Genomic DNA, 19,635 nt, shown 5'->3' with positions numbered 1-19,635 from the left:
CTGTCAGAATGGCTAAAATCAGGTTGTGCCTAGGTGGCTCAGTCAGTAAAGCATCTAACTCTTGATTTCAGTTCAAGTCATGATCTCAGGGTCATGAGAGCAAGCCTTGCATCAAGCATGGAGCCTTGCATCTCCCTCTGCACCCTGCCCTCCAAAAAGAAAAAATTAAAAATGCCAAGAGGAGTCTAAGGAGACATGGCAACTTAATGGAACATGGTTATCTGAGATGGGATCTTGAAACAGAAAAAAACATTAGTTAATACTAAGCTGAATTAACTACAGAACTTAATGTATTAATATTGGTTCATTAATTGTAACAAATGTGTCATTCTAATGTAAGTGGTTTAGTAATAGCCAAACTAGATAGGGAGGGTGTACAGGAACTCTCAGTACTATATTCTCAAGTTCTCTGTTGATATAAATCTGTCCTAAAATGTAGCCATTAAAATAACTTTTAAAAAATAGTTTTAAAATAACTTTTAAAATAACTTTTAAAAATTTTAAAAAATATTATTATAAACTATTCATCATTATTATTTATTTTTATCTTTTAACACCTAAAAGATAGGGATCCCTGGGTGGCGCAGCGGTTTGGCGCCTGCCTTTGGCCCAGAGCGCGATCCGGGAGACCCTGGATCGAATCCCACGTCGGGCTCCCAGTGCATGGAGCCTGCTTCTTCCTCTGCCTGTGTCTCTGCCTCTCTCTCTCTCTGTGACTATCATAAATAAATAAAAATTAAAAAAAAAAGTTTAAAAAAAAAAACACCTAAAAGATACTTTTATTAAATATTTTTCAATTTGAAAGATGCTTCAATCACCTAAGAGAAATGTATACTCATGGCAGCCACATGTGCGTTTTTTTAACATGTCACAAATACTGTTATTTCTTTCCCAAAAACACTTATCATAATTAACACTAAAAGAACATGTTTTGGTATTTTGTAAAATTAAAAAGTTAACTTAGATATCAGAATAGTATGATGAGGCAAAAATATTCCAGAATTTTTCATACTTCTGAATTGTAATCAATAAAAGTGCAGTACAATTACCACTTTACCCTAGTTTTTCAAACTCTAGAAGATCGTCTCCATTTGTGTGTCTTAAAGACTACTAAAACATTCTCAAAATAAAGTTAACCTGTAACATTTGGCAAAGAAAAGGCAGGCAGAATCATAAAATCAAACAACTAGGCAAAATCCCCCAAAAGTTAGGAATCACCATCTAGATGCTTTGATTTGCATCTGTATGTGCATGTGGTTAAAATTAACAACTAAATCACAATCTATATTTCACTCATTTTTAACTAATTATACAACAAAAACCCCTCAAAAATCCAACCATTAAAGATTAAAAGCCCCTCTTTTATAGAATTCCTGTGCTAATTTTTTTTAATTTTTTTAATCTATAAATAAAATTTAAAAGCTACATATCTATGAGATATGATCATAATGGAAACCTCACACTTTTAAATCTTCCACTAAAAGAAGAATTAGCACACACAAATTATAAATGAGCACTTAATACAGGAAGATAATAGAAAGATAACCAAATCTGCCCCCAGGAAATTTGAGGAAATTAACTAAGAAAAATCAATAAATAGAAAACAAAAATAAAGCAAGAGCTAATTTTCAAGAAGGCCAAAATAACAGAAAAACCTACAATGTCTAGATAAGGGGGGAAGAGAAGAATTTTTTTTTAAGATTTTATTTATTTATTCATGAGAAACACAGAGAGAGATGCAGAGACATAGGCAGAGAGAGAAGCAGGCTCCATACAGGGAGTCTGATGTGTGACTCGATCCCAGGACTCCAGGATCACACCCTGGGCTGAAGGAGGCGCTAAACCACTGAGCCACTCAGGGATCCCTGAGAAGAATTTTTTTTTAATAAATTGTATAATTTAGAACTTAGAAACAATGTGTTAGCAAGGGATTAAAAAAAACTCAAAGTAAGAAAATGGAATTTAAAATCAGATATATTGATAGGTATATAGATACAGATACACAAAAACAGGAATTTAGTTCATGTTACAGGTGACATTTTTTTGTTGTTGTTTTTAAAGTAATCTCTGCGCCCAACATGGAGCTCAGACCCACAATCAGCAGATCGAGAGTTGCATGCTCTACCCACTAGAGCCAGCCAGGCACCCCTACAGGTGACATTTCGTATCAGTGGAGATAATTAATATACATTTTTTTTAAAAAATGTCCTATGTCACACCACATATGGAAACAAATTCCAGGAAGATTAAAAATACTTAAAAGCAAAAATAAGGACATGAAGAAAAACACATGAAAGAAGCTATAAAGGAGAATTCCCCTTAAATCTAATTATGTCAGGATGTTTAATTTCTATATGGTAAAAAGACAATACACACAGATGAAAGACACATGACAGATTCTGGGAAAATGATTATATTTAAAATACAAAGGACTATTATCTATAAATATTGCATACAAATCCAAAATATACAAACAATTCAATAGAAAAACAGACAACATCTACAAACAATCCATAATGTAAGCATATGGCTAATAAACATATAAAGAGATGCTCTACTTATAAGTAAATAAAAGCTAATGAAGCGATACACTTTTTTGACCTATTATGTTATGGGGAGATAAAAAGAAGTTGCTAACCCCAGTATTGGCAAGAGCAATAGAAAATGAGCACTCTCGTAGATTATTGGTGTATATGTGTTATATAAATTGTGTATAAACTGGCATAGCCTTCTAGGAAGTGGCTCAAGAATTGTATATTTCCACACACAACTTGACCAACAAAGTAAGTAATAGTATAGGATTAAAACCCACAGAAGACATAGCCATGAGTTTATAATGATATAAATAGATACTTGAATAGATGGGGGAACAAGAAAGCTCTTCTTTTTGAAGGCTGATTAACCTACGGAATAACTGTTTCAGGGAAGAATCATCAATTTATGTTTAAAATAAGTGGGTGAAAATAAGATGAAAAACAGGGTATTTATTTACATAGTCTCGAAGTACTTCCCTCAAGTCTTATTCATTGTAATGGGGAGAAAAGGAACAAGACAGTAGAGAAGCCACCTTAATTAAGTGATTCAAGTTAACAACACTAGCCATGAGACATGGCAACATCATGAGTCTCTGTAATATGTTGAGAAGGGCACAGCATCAATTACAATTTATTCTTGTTCCAAATGCATAACCTAAGTTTAATCATGAGAAGAATGTCAAGCATATCCCAATTTAGGGATATCTTACAAAGTAACTGGCCAGCAGTGTCCAAGTCTTGAAAGCAAAGACTGAGGAACTGTTTATGATTAAGGGTGTCTGAAGAGACGGGGCAACTAAACGTCAAGTGTGATCCTCCACTGAATCCAGGTTCTAAAAAAGGACGTTTTTAAGACAACTGACAAAATCTGAAGAAGGTCTATACTTTAGTCTGTCATCAATGTAATTTCATGGATTTAATCATTATACTGTCATTATTTTAGATTTCACATTTGAAGAAGTCAGGTGAAAGTTATACAAGAATTCCTCGGATCTGTTTTGCAACATTTCTGTAAGCCTGAAATTATTCCAAAATGAAAGGTTAAAAAATTAAAAGTATTTTTTAAGGCCTAGAAACTTTAGCCCAGAAGTTCAAGTTCTAGGAATCTATACCACAAAAATAGTTGTATGTACAAATACGTCTGTTGAAACATTGCTTACACAAGCTATAAACTGGAAATTTATACTGACCCCAAGATGGTCTATCTTTCCAGCAGCTAAGAAAGAACATTTATTTTTTTAATTTTTTCCCCATTTAAACTTTTCCCCATTTGCAAAATTCTGGGTTGTGACTTGCAAATCATTCAAGAAGTTTATCCTTTTTCTACTGCTGGTGCTTATCTCAACTAATTCTGCACAGATATGCTAATAACTCTATTTTGCTTTTCCTTGTACAACTATAGCTGTAAACTTGCAGCACTACTTAATTAATCCAACCTTCTACCAATGTTTTGAACACAGGACATTAACTCTTATATATTATCAAAAATATTTATTTTTATTAAAACAACCAAAAAACTGACACAAGAAAAAGCTATCAAGATACTGACAGATCATTAAAAAGCCAATTCTATTTGATATCTCTTCTATTCAGGTAGCAAATAGTTCAGTTAATATAGAATTGACTCAGTTTTTACTTAAACCACCCTTACTCTGCTACTGTCACCAACATATCTGTTCCTAATCATTTAAAAGCAATTTCTGGGGATCCCTGGGTGGCGCAGTGGTTTAGCGCCTGCCTTTGGCCCAGGGCGCGATCCTGGAGACCCGGGATCGAATCCCACGTCGGGCTCCCGGTGTATGGAGCCTGCTTCTCCCTCTGCCTATGTCTCTGCCCCTCTCTCTCTCTCTGTGTGACTATCATAAATAAATAAAAAAAAAATTTTTTTTTAAAAAAAAAGCAATTTCTGCCCATACCTTTTGCCCCTGCTTAATCCTATGACATACTTAATAGAACACCTTAATGATGTATAGTTATTGGCCTAAGGCTTTTATTTAGAAAAAAACATGGTGTAGTCCATTATCTTTTGTAGTGAAGTTTCTTATCTAAGCTAGAAAAAAGTTTTAAAATAATAGCAAAGAGAAGTTACTAGGTAAAATTTCACTTTATATTCCTTAATCAAAAGATTCACTTTAGGGGACTCCTCTGTGCCTCAGAGGTTGGGCGTCGGCCTTCGGTTCAGGGTGTGATCCCTGTATCTGGGATCGAGTCCCACATCGGGCTCCTTGCAGGGGGCCTGCTTCTCCCTCTGCCTGCGTCTCTGCCTCTCTCTTTCTCTCTGTGTCTCTCATGAATAAATAATCTTTTTTATTATTAGAAGTACTAGAAAGTTCACACAAACATCTACTGTAACATGTAGTAACTGTATTAATATAATTCTACCCAACTACTTTACCTGCTTTCTTGAGAATGATATGGGTGGTGACGGAGTACATCCTGCAAGAAACGTTCCATCAAACTAGTGGTACCCATCCGTTGTCGATTCTGTGTGGTCAAGTATCTGTGCTGAGCACTGGACATATGCTATTAAAAGAAAAAATACTACATAGTTTTAAATAGGTAATACTCATTAGTAGTGAGAGTTTCACAAATGGATTCAGTTAGATACTCCTGATAGAAGTATAAATTGATAAACCCTTTCTATAAACCAATTCTAAAATGTGTATCTAAAAACCACAGAAGTTATCTTTCCCTTCAATATAGTAATTACATTTCTCTAAATCTCTCCTGAGGAAATCATCTTAAATGTGGATGATTAATGGAAAAAAGATGCTTATCACAGCATAGTAATAAAAAACTGGAAATCTCCAAGGTGTCTAATAGTAAAATGTATAATATGACCTAATAATACCACGCAGCTATCTACAGTAATACAAAAAATTTTAAATAACATGGAGAAATGTTAGATATTAAGAGAAAAATGGCAGATGCAAAAATCACATGTATGCTTTTACCTGAAACTATGGTTTTAAAACGTACAGACCGGGATCCCTGGGTGGCGCAGTGGTTTGGCGCCTGCCTTTGGCCCAGGGCGCGATCCTGGAGACCCGGGATCGAATCCCACGTCAGGCTCCCAGTGCATGGAGCCTGCTTCTCCCTCTACCTATGTCTCTGCCTCTCTCTCTCTCTCTCTCTCTCTCTCTGTATGACTCTCATAAATAAATAAATAAATAATAAATAAAACGTACAGACCAATAAAATAAAATAAAATACACAGACACTTCAGTGGAAGAAAATACACCAAAACCTTAAAAGCCATTTACATCTGTGAGGTATATTTATAGGTAATTTTCAACCTTTTCTTATGCATTCTTGTATTTGTACCAAGCAAATATTTTTAAAATAAAAATCTGTTAAAAGGGAGAAGAGGGTTGGATCACTGTATTTGTAAAAGCTGAAGACTAATTCACAAAAAAGTCCATCATTTTTCTTCACAGATTACAAATCCTTAAACAGAATATTGTAATAAGTACACAAATTTTTTGTTGTTGTTAATCCTCTCCACAGAACGAGTCTGTGTTCACAAGTGTTATTCAGTGAACTATCAAGAGGGATGGGAAAGAAATCTCAAATCCACTGAGCACCTATAACATATCACAGTGCTACTCCATTCACATAGTAATCTCAATGAATTTTCACTGAGTATGAATCCTGTCTCCATGTTGATATAAAGAAATTAAAGCACAGAGTCAGAGTAAACTGCCTCAAGCTGAGTATCTAGCCAGGATTTCCATCTGTGTCTAACTCTAAAGCTTCTCCTCTTTCCCTACATCATGCTACTGCTAATGCCATATTTCCAACATGAGTTATTCACAACAATTTAATAACATGTTTTCATTTAACAATACCTGGGAAAAGCCATGTTTTAAATATCAGAGTGGAGATGCCAAAAGAACTTAAAACAGGTTGCTAGCTCCCGACCACTATTACAACTCCTGGAGTTGTCATAGTCTACTCTGAGGCTGCCTTAGCCGCAGTAACACTCTCAAGTATGACGGTCTCAGGACTTTCTGGCCTCCAAGCTCCCCACAGCCCAGTACCCTAGCCTGCCTTGTTCAGGAAGGGAACAAACTGACAAGGAAACAAATAAAGGTTCAGTTAAAATGCAACCTTATCCTCTGCCACAGTAAACATTTTAAAAAGGCAACATGAATGGAGAAGCTGCACTGACACAAACCCCAGAAAACACCACACTATTCATCCCAGAAGATGTCCGTTTTGTTCAACTTTCTGAATTGACATTTACGTAAGGAAAAGTGCACGAGTCATATGTATATAGCTCAATAAATTATCATAAGATAAAAACATCCATAACCGTCGATCTGTGAAAAACTAATTAAGCACCCAGAACCCCTCCAACGTCCCATACCAATCTAATATTCTTTCCCTCTTCCCCCAAATTATCTAAATTTTAACGATAGAGATTAGTTTGGAAAGTTTCTGAATTTTTAGAAGTACAGTCATACAATGTCATACAATGTAGATACTCTTTTACATTCGTCTTCTTTCACTCCACATTGGTAATACTCATCCTTATTACCTGCAGTCTGTTCATTTTAATTTCTGTAGAGCAATATATCATATTATTTATTCATTCCATTCTTGATGGACATATGTGTCTTTCACAGCTCATGGCTATGACAAATTATACTACAAAATACTTATCTGTGACTTTTGGAACATCCATGTGCACACATTTTTGTTGAGTGCATTACTAGGCGTGGAACTTCCGCGTCATAAGGTCTGCATAAGCTCAGCTTTAGTACCCTCTGCTCACTAGTCTTCCGAAGTGGCCATACCAATTTGTACCCTCCCCAGCAGTGCATCATAGTTTCCATTCCTCTCTCTCCTCATCAACACTTGCCATTGTCAGTCTCTTTAATTTTAGCGACTGAAGTGGGGGGTTAAGGTCATATCAGTGTTGCTTTAATTTGCAATTTTTGTGATAGCTTCATTTTTGTGGCCACCTGGCTATCTTCATTTACAGTGCGTCTGTTCACGTCTCTTCCTGTCTTCCAAGTGCATGTTCATTTTCATAATGAATTATAGTAATTATTTATTCTGGACATGAGCTCCTCGTTCAATTATGTGTGTTTCAAGTATCATCCTTTCTCTCTGTGGCTTACCTCTTCACTTTATTTTCTTTTGTGGGAGGGGGCATTCATAGTTTATTTGTGCCTACACACACATACAGAGTAAATCCACAGCTTTTCCACTTTCTTAATCACCTCCCATTTTCTTAACTTTACTGAAGTCCAACTTAACGATTTTTTTCTTTGTCGCCCTACCTCAAAATCGTGAAGATTTTCTCCTATTTATTTCTAGAAGTTTTACTGTTTTACCTACAATATTTACATCTATCATCTACTTGGAATTGACCTTTGTATCCAGATTGATTTAGTAATAGAGATTCATTTCTTCTTCTCCATAGAGATAACCAATTGACCCAGTACCATTTAATGAATTAAGTCCTGTCCTCACTGTTCTGTAGCGCCACATTTGTCACAAACAAATATCTATGTGTTTGTTTCTGGAGTTTCTGGTTTATTTCCATAATCTTTCTAACTTTGCACCATTGTCTTAAAGATTGTAGTTTAGTAATAAATTTGGTATTTATTACTTCTGGTTTTGTTGTTCTTCTCCTTCAAGATTATCCTAGTTCTTCTTAGCCTTTTGCATGTACATACATATTTTCAAAATTGGCTTAATTTCCATTAAACACAATTTTTCCTGAATTTTGTTTGGAATTTCACTGAGTCAATATGTATGTTTGGGGAGAAATGACATATTTGTAACACTGATTTTTTTTAATCCATGAACACAGTATATCACACCAATTACTTAATATTTAAGTTTCTCTCAATATTTATACTTTCCTAAATAAAAACCTGATTTATTCCTGAAGAGTTGATGTTCTTTGATTCTGTTGTATCTTTTTCATAAGAATACAATTTCTTTTTATTTTGGCCCAAGAAGCTCTTTAAACTCACTTATCAAAAAAATTAAAAAAGTTAAAAACCAAAAATAAACTCACTTATCAATTTTAATAGTTTGCCTAGGTATCTCGAGGATTTTCTATGTCCACAATCACACTGTGCACAAATAATAACAGTTTTGTTTCTTTTTATCTAATCTTAATTACATTTCAATTTCTTTCTCTTTCCTTACTTCCCTGGCTAGAACCTCCAATAAAATATTGAATATAGTTTAACTCAAGCACCAAGTCTATTTTCACTTAATACATTACTGATATATCTAGATTTAATCTGTTTTTATTTTTAAATCTGTTTTTATTATTCTTGCCTAGCCGATGTCCCTATTTCTGTTCTTTTTTGCCTTCTTTTGGACTGCTTTTTATTATTCCAAGTTTTCTCTTTCTGTTAATTTGGCAGTTAGTTATAGATTAGGCACTTTTTCTATTAGTGGTAACAGATTATAACAAGCAGACCTGACCTACCAAGATCTAATTTTACTTCTACTTTTACTCTCTTCTTGAGCAAGGATTGAACTTGGTTTACTTTCTTTCCAGTTTCTATGACATTGTTGTTAACCTCATGAGATACTGCTCATTTAGATCACCTAGTACCTTTCCACTGATCTTCATGCATTCCTGTCTCTGAGATTCCAACAGGAATCATTTTCCTTCTATCTGAAGAATTCTTTGTAGGATTTCTTTCAGTAAGAGTCTGCTGTTGACAAATTCCCTTAATTTTTGTTTTCAGGAAATATTTCTATTTCTTTTTTTTTTCAAGGACACATTTATTAAGCATAGAATTCTAAGCTGGTAGTTATAGTCTATCTTTTGGTTTCCATTTTTTCTGTTGAATATTCAGCTAGATCTGGGCCCTGTATTTCTCCAAATACAAAGTTCTCCAAAGCCATGAAATTTTTCCTTTTATTAATTTATTTATTTAAGCCTTTATACTTAGCACAAATTACTTTGACTGTCCTAAACAGTCTTTTTTAATATCTATTAAATGCATGAGTATCTGAATGTCTAAAAATTTTTTGAACCTTAAGCAAAAAGCTAAGACTGCTTACTGAATAGAACTTATAAAGATTTAGTATGTTTTATTAATATCAAAAATTCAACAAACAATCTTCCAGTCAAGTGATGATATAATTTATCAATCATGACAGAAACACTAAAGAGAGCTCTGAGATTTATTATCTGCTGCCTCATGTATTTAAACAGCATTAGAAAAAAAATTTTTTTTTGTAAAAAGACACAGATGTGGAAATCACCATAGTAAAAATTTTTCCTTAGTATGAATTTAAATGTTGACAAAACAGATGCTACTAAACAGCTGAATTTTTATGTGTTACTAATCTTAGATAGCACTTAGAATTAAACAGTTTAGCACTAGCAGGACCAGAGCTTCATTATATTATTACTTCACCTATGACACAATTCTTCAGCTTAGACCCTGAAGTAAATCCTGAGACTCTTCCAAGTTAAGACTCCCACTCAGAAGACTACAGCTACTATTACCATGAATATTTATTTCAAAATGTCCTCATACAATGCTTTACAAACTCTTCCCACACAAAGAAAAGAAAGGAACACTACTCAATTCATTCTATGAAGCCCCAATACCAAAACCAAAGACATCACAATAAAAGAGAGCTACAAACAATATCCCTTATGAATATAGATGTAAAAACCCTCAACAAAATACTGGCGAACCAAATCCAGTAACATACAGAAGGATTAAACACCATGACCAAGTGGGATTTAGCCCAGGGATACCAAATTGGTTTAAGAGCTAAAACTCAAATCAATATAATTGCTACAGACTGAACTGTGTACCCCCCCCCCAATTCATATGTTGACATTCTAACTCCCAATGTGACTGTATTTAGAGACAGGGTTTTTAGAAGGTAATTAAAATCACAACGTATAAAAAAATTGACTGAAAATTAACCAAAGACCTAAATGTAAGAACAAAAACTATAAAAATCTTCCAGGAAATTATGAGGCATAAATCTGCAGAATCTCGGATTAGGCAATCTTTTGTGACACCAAAAACATAAGCAACTATTGGCAGGGAGTGGGGGGGAGAAGCTACAGTTAACTACAGCAAAACTAAAATGTTCGTGTGTGAAAACATGAACTTCAAAGTCCTTCCCTTATTCTATAATGTCTTATAGAATCTAATCGTCTGAATTCTTCACCTCTCACCTAACACCTATGCTCCACCTTACCAGCACTGCAGCCACACTGGTTCTTGGTTTTCGATTAGCATGCTAACCAGCCCTCTGCCTTGGGGTCTCTGTCTTGGCTCTCTCTTCCCTCTACCTAGAAATTCTTCCCCCAGATATAAGCAAGCTCATATCCCCATGATTCGTTCAAATCTCAACTCAAATGTCACTTCCTTAACCTCACTCAGCCACCCTATCTAAAACTGCACTCTCTTCTCTATTTGCCTCATAACATTTATCACAATCCAACATATTCTGGGGCACCTGGGTGGCTCAGGGGTTGAGCATCTGCCTTTGGCTCAGGGTGTGATCCCGGGGTCCTGGGATCGAGTTCCACATTGGGCTCCCCATGGGGAGCCTGCTTTTCCCTGTGCCTATGTCTCTGCCTCTTTCTCTGTGTCTCTCATAATAAAAAAACAAAATCTTTTTTTTTTTTTAAAAAAAGCAATCTGACACATTCTGTACAAAATATGTACTATTTTCTGTCTTACCACAGTACAAAGAAAGCTTCATGAAGGACAGAGACCTGGATTTGTTGATAGTCATAACCTGAGGAGCTTAAACAGTATCTACCAACTAGAAGACTCACAACATGATCTGTTCAATGGGTGAATAAATGAATATAGTAAGATATAAGAGAAAGTCAGGACTAGGTCTCCTGAGGTATAAGCACATTTACAGGACCCTCTCACCTGTTCCAGGTTATTGTAGCGCACACAGCAATAGCTGCAGTATCCTTGTCTGCTCTGCATGTTGAATAATTGAAGTCAAGCGGCTACTGTCCTGGAATACTCAAACTGAAAAAAAGAAAATGGCAAAAACAGTAATTCCTTACTACCATGAGGAAAAGAGCTTTGATAATATCAGAGAACAGAAATTCATTCTTGAGTCCGACCCACTCTGATTTCTAATAATTATGAAATTAGATAAGGCTGCCATGAGCTACCGAATCGATCAGTGACCCCGGAATACATAGGAGAGCTGTGCATCTTTTTTTTTTTTTAAGATTTTAGGGATGCCTGGGTGCCCTGGTTGTTTGAGCATCTGCCTTTGGCTCAGATCATGATCCTGGAATCCTGAGATCCAGCCCCAGCCCTGCATCAGGCTTCCTGCTTCATGGGGAGCCTACTTCTCCTTCTTCCCCCCTGCTCTTGTTCTCACCTGCTATCTCTCTCTCTCCTATAAATAAATAAAATATTTAAAAGAAAAATATTTTGGGCAGCCCGGGTGGCTCAGTGGTTTAGCACTGCCTTTAGCCTGGGGCATGATCCTGGAGATGGGGATTAAGTCCCACATTGGGCTCCCTGTGTGGAGTCTGCTTCTCCCTCTGTCTGTGTCTCTGCCTCTCTCTCTCTCTCTTTCTCTCTCTCTCTGTCTCTCATGAATAAATAAAATCTTTTTTAAAAAAATATTTTATTTATTTGAGAGAGCGCGAGTATGAGCAGGGGGAGCTGCAGAGGGAGGGAGAAGTACACTCCCCACTGAGCAGGGAGCCCAATGTGGGGCTAGATCCTAGGGATCATGACCTAAAACACCCACGTGCCCCAAGAGAGCTGTGCATCTTCTACATGAACAGTCTGTTGTCAATATTGGGAGCCTGGACCAAATTTTTTATCAATTTTCTGATAACTTGTGAGATTTATTAGGAAGTGGTTCAGTACTCAATTTGTAAAGACAAATCCTACCTCTAAGTTGTTATTATAGTATATTTACTATTTGCAAATGAGGCTCATTAATTTTTCCCATTATGTTCCTACACAAAATCCCACATCATGTGAACTCTCAGTGTTACACCTAACATCTAATTCTGTCACAAGAATAAAAATACCACGTGTTTTCTGCTTAAGCCACAAAGGGGTAGGTTTTTTTTTTTTAAGGGGTAGGTTTTTAAATAATTTCTCTGACAGAGTCTGAAAATCAAAATAACAATTAATTTATGACTGAAACACAAGACACTTCTCTTCTGACAACCACATAGATCAAACTAAATATGAGATTTTTTCCAAATGGTGAAATGAGATTTCTCACAAAGAAAAAGGTTTCCAAATTTCTACACCCTTAAAACTATAATCCTTCAACATTACATATTGCAGTGGTTCACAAGCAAGGCTTAATATCAAAATCATCCCCCCAAATTCTGATTTAGTAGGACTGAGACAGAGCCTAGAATTTAGAATTTTTTTTAATTCCCCAAGTAATTCTGATACATAGCCAATTCATTCACTGACACAAAGCATTTACAATTATTATCTTAAATAATAAATTAACACAATTTCAGGTTTCTTGGCTGTGTTTTGTTAAATTGAAAACTGAATTTTAAATAATAATTTCATCAAGTGTTAATTCTAATTATTTTAAACATTCTTGTCTATTGGAGAATACATAACAGAATAATCCTATAAAGTGTTGAGTATTTCTGATAAGGTGATCCTCCAACACAGAAAGGTTACTCATTAATATCAACCTTTAAAAATGAAATCACAGCCTTGAAGTCAATGAAAACAGAAGAGCTCTATTAAATCAAAATGCTATCATAACATTCACTTACCTGTTACTTCCTATTATGAGAAACTTTGACTTTCTGACTTCCACACTTACGGGGAAAATAAATCAATTAAACCAGCCTCTAAAATAGAAAATATATAATAAATGACTTACTTAAAATCTGGTGTTTTCCCCATTATTTACTTCATTTATTAGCCTGAAGCAACAAAATGAAGCAAGCTTTAAGTTGTATTTATAGATACGGCAATTTTCGGGCTGAGAGAACCCTAGCACTTAAACCTGCACTTTGTAAATCGTAAAGTGACAAGCTTTTTAGTGCTTTATTCAAAATATATTTGAAACAATCACTAAGGGGCGCCTAGATGGCTCTGTCACTTACGCATCTGCCTTCAGCTCGGGTCATGATCCCAGGGTGCTGGGATTGAGCCCCACACTGAGCTCCCTGCTCAGCCAGGAGCCTGCTTCTCCCGTTCCCCCTGCCTGTGCTTTCTCTGTCAAATGAATACATTTTTTTAAAAAATCTAAAAAAAAACAAAAACAAAAAAACCAGCAAGCAAGAAAGAAAGTCTCCCTTCTGTAAACAAACAAAACCATCATTAAATGAAAGGCAAAATTAAAGTATGAGTCTACTATCATACATACACAAAATTAAACTCCTTTAAATTATTTTCTTGATCTTCAGTACTTACAGCCTTCAATTCCCATGGTATTATTATCTGACATTTCTACGACATTTCTATCATCTTGTGTCACATACATGCCACTATGACAATGAGCTACAATGACTCAGAAGCACCTGATGGGCATTCTTAAAACTTCGCATGCTAGGAACCCCACCTGAGAAACCTACGGAATCAAAATCGCCTGGCAGGGAGCCAGGCACATGCACACTATGCATATTTAAAATGCTCTAAGGTGATTCTGAGACAGGCTGAAGCAATTACATAAGTCGTCATTTTTTACGTACTAATAAAATTCTCACTTATTAAAGGGATCATTTCTTTGGAGCCTGGGGTTATATTATCTTTCATGACCGAATACCAATTCTGAATTCTACTGGTACCTGATATCTTGATAAAGTAACAAATCACCTACCTTGAGCAGGAAAGGACAGGTATTACATCAGCCGTATTAGTCCTGGCAAACATCTGTAAATTAAAGCAATTTGAAAAAAAAAAAAAAAAAGATAAGCCCCTAAGTATCTACCATTGGTCAAGTAAATACCCCCAGTCATAGATAAATTTGAAAAATAATACAATTTTGTTTCAATGAGAGGAAAAGAAAGATTAACTCTTGAACACAAAGCACTTTACGTACTATGACTCACTGAATCCCACATGCACTCCTAAAATGCTCTGGAGCAGAGTAATTGTAACGGCCCACCCATATAACCCACCAACAAATATTTCACATCTCTGGGTTCCAGGAACAAGCAGCTGCAAAAGAATAAACTGGGTCTCTGGTAAGATTAAGAACAAAGATGCTTAACCCCATAGGAGAAATGTTCATGGAAATGTTTGAAAGAAATATTTACATGAAATTAACTTTAGGTCCTGGATTAACCAGACAACTCAGCTCTTACGTTAATTTCAGTGAAAGACACTGTCAATGCTTTATCATTTCCATCAATTGACAATTAACCCAAATTATGCATTTTTTAATTTTTCCACATTGTTGTTGGCAGTGTGTTGACCCCTCACCCAGAATAATTGGCTAACAAAAAATTCCAACACTTGGATTTAAAAGAGCCAGTGACAGCCTTGTATTATCAAAGAAATATTTAGCGCCTACCCTGTGCAGAGTTCCATGTTAGAAGCGTTAAAGGATAGCAGTAGACAAGCTTTCTTGCTCTCAAGAAGTTTAAAATGGCATTAGGAAATGAATGCGAAAATACCAGGTGGTATCTGAGAAATGCACAAATAATAAGTGCCAAAATGTCACAGTGGCTATGGTTTTCTAACTGTACATTGGAAAATGGGTAGGATTTACTTAAAGATTAGGAAAAGATATTCCAAGCAACAAAGAAGCAAAAGCACAAAAGCAAGAAAGAGAAGGCACATTTAGAGATAGTAAATTGACAAGTTCAGCTGGAGCTAAGATTTTATTTAAAAATTTAAAGGGCAATAAAGCAAGAAAGTCGATTCAGTTTCAACATGATTCTATTTAAAAGAAAACTTAAGAATTTAGACTACATATTTAGGCAGTGTGGATATATTTTGGGAAAGCAGTAAATGCAGAGAGCTTTAAGAAAATTCTAGAACAGAATTTAAGAAAATTCTGGGACAATGGTTCTTCCCTATTCAAAGGAGCTTTTCACAGGGTAAGTTCAAATATTCAGCACCGTTTTCTAGAATATTGGAGAATTAGTTAATATCAAAAACATCCAAATTCAAAGGATCAGTATCCCTCAGAGCAAAGACTTAGACTCATTTATGCTTGCAAATTAGGAAAACACACATTCATTTTTTTTCTTTAAAAAATTACTTTTATTTTCATTATGAAAATTTTTATTATGGTACAATTATAAAAATAAAGAGCATAAAAATCAGTCATAATCCTACCACCCACCATTAATATTTATCATATATTCTTTGTTCTAAACATGTTTTTACAAAAATGGAATGGTACTATACAGTCTATTCTATAGCCTCCTCTTTCACTTAACCATATACAATGAGCACCTCTATATGATATTATATATAATTCTAAAACAAAATCTTTAATGACTGCATAGTATTTTACCTGTGTAAAACAAAAGCCCTCTTATCTGACAAGATAAGACCCAGTAGTCGGTGAGTTAACTATTTAAAAATTCGTCACTAAGAGGATTTTAAAAATACATACACACATAATCAATATTTTGTCTAACCTAAGACATACAAACGTATATATGTTTGATTTCAGGTCAAGTTTAAGGTTTTTTGTTGTTTCACTGAGGTTTTTTTATGGATAGGACAGAGTTTGAAGTCATATTTTTTCATATTTTCATAAACCACATCATAATTTACCATCGAGCTTTCACTTCGATTCCTCTAAAACGGAACAAGAACTTAAAGATATTTCTAAAACCAGCATTAGGGCTAACATTTAAGATTTCCCCCAACCTTTTACAGTTGTCACACGCAATTAAATACGCTTGCGATGGTGTGGGGGTTTTTTGAGTGCAAAGTATTCAATTAATTTTTCATAAAAATAATCATGCTATCCTAAAAAGACAATGCTCACATTCTATTTCATTGGTTTATGAAACACTTGAAACTGCATAAAGTGATCTGGGGCCGTGAACAAAGACCTCTGAACTGCCTGAGGGGACTTCAACACAAATGTCTCAAAATTGCATTTATTTTTTTCTTTGGACTATTTCTTGCACACCTGAAATCTGCACCCACTGCAGAGATAAACACACTAACTGAAATGAGTTCAGAGTTGTAGTGTGTGTCTCCCACGCTGACTGCGGTATTTTGAAATAAGAGCTAACAAAATCCAGAATCCCTACGGGAAATATTTTCAACCGCCTAACAAGAGAGACAGCAACTTAATATTAAATTTAAAAACACAATAGAAAGGCCTTTGGTTTACTGAATAAGATCATCTAAATTACCTGTCTAGAAATAGGAAAACAACTGGGGAGGGAGCACAAAACAATAGCCAAATGAAATAAAAAGACCATTCATTTTAATTCACTGTCCCTCTCCTTACAACATTAATTCATATTCAACCTCCAACTTGTTTGGATTATCCATTTTATGCATCTGGTGACACGCATTATCCTGGACACCTCCATTCAGTCTTAATAAAATAATAATGTCTAACTTTCAGTGAATACTTAATCTGGGCTAGGCACCATGTCAACAGTTTCATATATGCATTATCCCATCTGAACAGCAAACAGCCTTACGAAATTGGTGCCCCCGTAACTCCCACTCTACAAATCAGGAAACTGAGGTTTAGAGACAAGCAGTCTCCTGTTGCAGGTCACACACCAATAACCAGTGTAGCTGGGATTTGACCCTAGGTCAATCTGAGCAGTTTATGCTCTTAACCTCTTAACTTCCATAAAACGCTTCCTCTCTGTATTTTCAAGAATGCTAATTGATTGTTTTAATATTACGTGAAAACAAATAATTAGGAATCTAATTTGCTGCAATAAACACTGTCACATATTCCAAAGAAAAGGGTAAAGCTAACGTTTAGCTTAATTACATCATTGCTCCCATTCCGAGATGAGTGCTGACAGTACCTTGGATTAGTGACTTTCAAACTTAATTAGCATGGCACAGAGGAAGCAATACATTTTATATCACAACCCAGCACACACACACACACACACACACACACACACACACGCAGTGACACAGGCCCGCACCCTCACATGCATGCACCCCATACACACACCAGCCCACACACACGCAGTTAAAACAAAGCTTACAAGATACCCTCCTTACATGTAATGCATTCTGGTATTTTCTATGCTATCTTACTTCGTTAATTTCAAGGGCTAATTACGACCCACAAGATTAATTTCACAATTCACCGATGGGTGAAAACTGCAATCTGAAAAAGCACTGCCTCACATTATTAAGCAGTACAGACAGTATTTTATAAAAGATGGCTGTTACCCTGAATTCAGCTTTTTTCTATCCAATATCTTGACCATTGCGGTGATACTTTATCAAATCTCTAACGAGTTCTACTAAGGTTGGCCACTGGCCAAGGTGCAGGGAGAAGAAGAAAATTCCTGTCTTCCAGCTTTGGGTCCAAACCAGTGCAAGTTAACAAGGCAGTGGAAGGACGCTGATGCACTGCTACAGAAAAAAGCCACAACGCATTCAGCAAAAAAGGCAGATTACACTAGGAGCCCCTTTATGTAACACGAATGTGCGTTTACGTACCCCAAACTGTTCTACCGACTCCCTTGAGGATGGAATTGCTATGGGCTTTTCCAGTGGGCTTATGCTTTGCCCCCCACCCCCACCCCCGAGAGTGTATAATTGCTGTAAAACAAATTAAATGCAATTCCATTCTGGGGGTAAAACACAAACAAACAAAAAGAAGCAAAACCGTTTTAGTTCCTTGAGAGCCAGCATCTCCCCTCGTTATGCATTTCTTCCCCGCGCTGCCCAAAACCATCGCGGCGGATAACGTTAGAAGCTGCAAAGGGCCTTCTCCGGAGCACGCAGTGACGACGGCGTAATCTGCCCAGATTCACACAACTGTTGCACGACGATAGTGGAACGATCGCTCAGACACACACACACGCGCGCACACACACGCACACACACACAATCGAACGCGTCCCCAGTGTGCTCCGATCGCCAGGGACTGATGAAGGTCCAGGTCTGGGCACCGCCGGACCCAGCGCCGGGCACCGGGGGGAGGGGATCCGGGGACAGGTGGCTGCGGGTCTCGGCCCCACAGGTGCCCCCGCAACCTCCGACCTCGGCCGGCAGCCCCCGCGCCCCGCCGGCCCCCGCCCCCGCCCCCGCCCCCGCCCCAGCCACCTCGATCCCGGCCGGTGCAGCCGGGGGCGCGCAGCCGAGGAGCCGCCGGGGACCCGCGAGGCGGCGGCGGGCGCGGGGCGAGCCGTCCGGCCGGCCGGGCCGCGGGAGCCGAGGACGGCGGCGCCCGGGGCGCAGGGCGAGCAGGCCCCACCCCCGGCCGCGCGCCCCGAGCCCGCGGGCGCCGCCCCGGCCGCGCCCCCCGCCCCCCCGCCCCCCGCCGCCCCCCGGGGCCCTGCGGCGCGGGCTCACCTCCGCGGAGGCCGCCCGGATTCCTTCCGGGCCCGGGCGCCGGCGAGCACCGCTGGGCGCGCTCCCTTCCTATTCCGGCTCCATGGCGGGGCCCGGACCCCCCCCCGTCCCCCCGGGGGCCGCCCGCGGAGCCCGACGGTGGAGCCCCCGGCCTCTCCCGCCGGCGCCAGAGGGGAAGCGCAGCGCGAGCGCCAGCCGCCAGCCGCCAGCCGCGGGCCCGAGTCACGACTCAGCCCACGTAGACATCCACCGGGAACGTAGCGCTGCAGCCCGCTCGCCTCTGACGTCAGCGAAGGTGCGAACCGGGCCCCGGTGACGCAGAGCCGCGCCCCGCCCCCGCCCCGCCCCCGCCCGGGCGCCCGCCCCCGCCCCCGCCCCCGCCCCCGCCCCCCGCGAGGTCCCGGCGCGCGCCTCCTCGGGGTCGCGGCCCCGCTCGGGAGCGGGTCGGAGCCAACCTGCGCCGGCGCGGGAGGACGCGGCTCGGCCGACCCGGGACGCGGGGCCGCCCCAGCGCCAGCGCCCGAGGCCCCGAGACCCGCCCCCCGCCCGCCGCCCGCCGCCCGCCGCCCGCCGCCCGCCGCCCGCCGCGGCACCGGGCCGGGAAGAGCCGGCGGCGGCGAACAAAAGCTGCGCTTTAGTGAGCG

General features: G+C 38.5%; 1 protein-coding gene across 1 annotated transcript in view; it reads right to left on the bottom strand.

Annotated features, from left to right (window-relative positions):
- The window catches only part of ZDBF2 (zinc finger DBF-type containing 2), a 32,671-nt gene extending 13,417 nt beyond the window's left edge, over positions 1–19,254 (bottom strand). The window contains exons 1-5 of the mRNA XM_041737663.1: positions 18,992–19,254; positions 14,337–14,389; positions 13,285–13,362; positions 11,429–11,533; positions 4,930–5,057 (exon numbers count right to left, since the gene is read on the bottom strand). Of these exons, the coding sequence (XP_041593597.1) occupies positions 4,930–5,057; positions 11,429–11,488 (188 nt within the window). The 5' untranslated portion in view covers positions 11,489–11,533; positions 13,285–13,362; positions 14,337–14,389; positions 18,992–19,254. The remainder of the gene's footprint in view (positions 1–4,929; positions 5,058–11,428; positions 11,534–13,284; positions 13,363–14,336; positions 14,390–18,991) is intronic.
- Positions 19,255–19,635: the final 381 nt, after the last annotated feature.

Source organism: Vulpes lagopus, chromosome 22 (assembly GCF_018345385.1).
Source record: "Vulpes lagopus strain Blue_001 chromosome 22, ASM1834538v1, whole genome shotgun sequence".
Lineage (NCBI taxonomy): Eukaryota > Metazoa > Chordata > Mammalia > Carnivora > Canidae > Vulpes > Vulpes lagopus.
The sequence above is the reverse complement of the archived record's forward strand: the minus strand, read 5'-3'. Positions and strand labels throughout refer to the sequence as shown.